This window comes from Poecilia latipinna, unplaced genomic scaffold (genome assembly GCF_001443285.1).
Source record: "Poecilia latipinna isolate Pla-1442-1.1 unplaced genomic scaffold, P_latipinna-1.0 Scaffold1579, whole genome shotgun sequence".
Classification (NCBI taxonomy): Eukaryota; Metazoa; Chordata; class Actinopteri; order Cyprinodontiformes; family Poeciliidae; genus Poecilia; species Poecilia latipinna.
This window is the reverse complement of record NW_015114195.1, coordinates 66223-69308: the sequence shown is the minus strand read 5'-3', so window position 1 is coordinate 69308 and position 3086 is coordinate 66223. Positions and strand designations below refer to the sequence as shown.

Sequence of the window (3086 nt, the reverse complement as noted above, 5' to 3'; positions counted from 1 at the left end):
CCCCCCTCCCCCCAAAAAAGAAATGAGCGGCTAATGATAAAGTTCTAGAGAGCTTGGGGCGGCGTAGCTGCAGATCGGGCGCCGCGTATGCGGTTGCTATAGTCCTGGATTTGATTCCTGACCTTTGAACCTATGGTGCATGTCTTCCCCTTCTTCTACCCCTTCTAATTTCCTGTCTGATTACTGTCAACAGTGGCACAAAAAAATGTTTCAAATCCTTGACTGTAAAGGTGTGGACAAGATGTGACATCAAAATGCCGAGATATTTCTCGCTAAAGTCAAGTCTGTCTCACGATGTTCACTTGGTGTCTCAGCATAACTTCGTCTGTTTGAAGTCGGTGTTTCTAGACTCATATTTTAACGTAAGAAAGGGAAGTTGCTCTGTTATCAGACTGATTGGTAACGACTGCTTATTGGGGTGGTTGACAACTCTCGATTTCAACAGTCAATCGATAATTGTCCACAGAGGTTTGTGGATTTCAACAGAAAAAGGGTCGGGGTCAATACGCCCTGTCTTCTTACCCCCGTCTTGTTCCCACGTGTCGCCATTTCCTCTCTTCCTACTTCCATTTTGTACCCATGCAGTCCACTTTGATTGGAATCCTATAGACAGTGTGGACAGATTTTAAAAAGTGAGAAAAAATATATACATACTTGGAGCCTGAAAGTGCAGATGGGTTAATGTGACTTGCGCTCTGGGTTCACCACAAGTCACGCTTTTCCAGACTCAAATTTAGAACATTCCTAACATATAAACACCAAGGAAAGATGGGTTTACCTGCTCTATTTGTTATCAGCTCATTACCAACCCCAGTGGTGGATTTGCCTTCAAACTCAGCAGTGTGTCGAATGGCCTTTTTGTTGTACTTTTGGCAAAAATGGTAATTTAGATCACATTTCAAAATAAAGCGGATACGAGCGACTGGTATCCGCTGGTATCCATGGATACCAGCGGATACGAATCCACAAACAGATTAATTTGTGGATTTTTCTGTGGAACATTGAGTCGATTGGCTGTTGCCCCCAAAAACTGAGATATGGAAGACCACTGTGCATATTAGCTCATGTTAACATATATTTGGTGTTTGAATTATTAAAATAGGTATTCAGAAACATTTCTGGTCTCAAGTATTACAGGATTTCAGCTGTTTGTGAGTGGTTGTGGTCCCTAACCATCACAAACAAAAGGGTTCAGCTGTATATTTTGCTTAATGCACTATTGTTTTGTGATTTGTGATCATTTTGTTATTATGTATTAAAAGTATGTTTTTAAAAAATGCCATTTTAATGCTTGGTTTGGTACTTAAACCACACCCAGGAGTGATATGAACCCCTGAGGTAAGACTCTTTCCACGGTTTGGATTTTTGAACCAGTGTCTGTATTTCACTGTGGGTTTTCTGGCAGTAACTCAACAACAAAATAGTATTATTTAATTTGGAAAAAAAAAAAAAAATCAACTTTAAAAAATAACTTTATTTGCTTGACAATTAAACAGAATCAAATTGAGAAACCAAAATATATTTTTTTTCTATACCAAAACAAAAGTCTCTTTTTGTCTAAGTAGATAATGTGGAAGAAAAAGTTCCATACTTTTTAAAATTAGGAATCTACACATATTAAGACTGCATAGGAAGCTGACGTAGTATAAATATGCTTCAATGGTCAATATGACTAAGAAAATGCTTTATAAGTTCAGTGCATTTCTTATTTACCTGGACTCAACTTTTGGACACTAATGCTCTTTAAGACAGTTTTTGAGTTTTGAAATCTTCAGCCTGTTTGGGAAAACAGAAATAATTTCTTGTCTTGTTCTCATGGAATGAATATCGAGTATCGTCTTGTCCTGTGAGTCATATGTATCAACTCCTCCTTAATCACCCCTTAAAATTCACGTCCTCAAAAAGAAATCTAAAGCGTGAGAGGTGGAGGGATCTCTGCACCCGACGAACCGACCGAACGCGAGTCGCCGCCTCCGTAAGCATGCCGTAGAGCGGCGTAAAGACAACACAGGTGCCCAGAAACATACCTTCTCCTTCAATCATACGAGGAGTACACACACAAATGCAAACAAGGAAGAAAAAAAAAAAAAAAAAAAAAACAGACATACACAGATGGCATTTTCAGTCAAGGCTGGTGAGTCCTGTTTCTCATTAAAACACGGAGGGGGGAGAAAAGGTATGGCGCTTTGATGTAGCCACCCACAGCCCTTCAGTGTCATTGAAAGAAACTTTGAAGCTTTTTGTGTTTACACAGTTAATGTCGATAATAAAGCAAACATCTTGCCTTTGTTAAATACCTGCTCTCGGCTCCGTGCCGGCGTGCACGCAACGCCCGAGTTGAAACGGGACGACATAAAAAGAACACATCATCGGCGCAACAAAGAGCGGTAAACATGAAAACAACGGCGGCGTACGGATGATTGCAGGCCAGACATGAGAACACATGCGAACAATATGCTTTACATTCGGGAAAGCCGTGAGGATCGGAATGCATTTCGGCCTCGTCCGCGTCAACAAATGAAACGGCTTTAATGCGAAAGGATAATAAAAACAAAACAAGACAAAAAAAAAAATAAAATAAAATAAAAAAAGAAAGATGCACTGATTTCATTCAGGTGGGTGAAGATTTCCTGCCAAGACACCTCATGTAATGCGGCAGAAAGCATGATAAGAAAACATTTCTGATTTGATGAGGTAACATAATTGCTTCCCAATGCAAACCCACCAGAGTGTAACATGTGCTGGAAATTATCAAGGAGACAGACAGAGGTGTTTGTCCTTAAAAGAGTATTAAACACACACACGCACGCACACACACACACACACATAAAAAAAAACAAAAGAAAAAAATCCCACGGCAGGCAACTTTTATGGGATAATTTAAATCCTCTGCTCGGATGGCGCGCATTCCTTATGAAAATTGAAAGATCAATCATCTCTGTGACAGATCTGTTGTGAAAGAAGTTCTTCCTGTCTTTTGAAGAGAAAATGCTAAACATGTTTGCTCCACCAGTCGTCACCCCCTCCACCCCCCCCCCCCGCCTCGGCATTCCCTTCCTCACCCCGCCTCCGTCCAAACAAACCCG

At 40.5% G+C, this 3086-nt stretch overlaps 1 protein-coding gene across 1 annotated transcript in view; it reads right to left on the bottom strand.

Annotated features, from left to right (window-relative positions):
• Positions 1-3086, bottom strand: part of dachd (dachshund d) — a 74678-nt gene that overhangs the window by 38785 nt on the left and 32807 nt on the right. The window contains exon 3 of the mRNA XM_015058853.1: positions 523-603. Within this exon, the coding sequence (XP_014914339.1) occupies positions 523-603 (81 nt within the window). The remainder of the gene's footprint in view (positions 1-522; positions 604-3086) is intronic.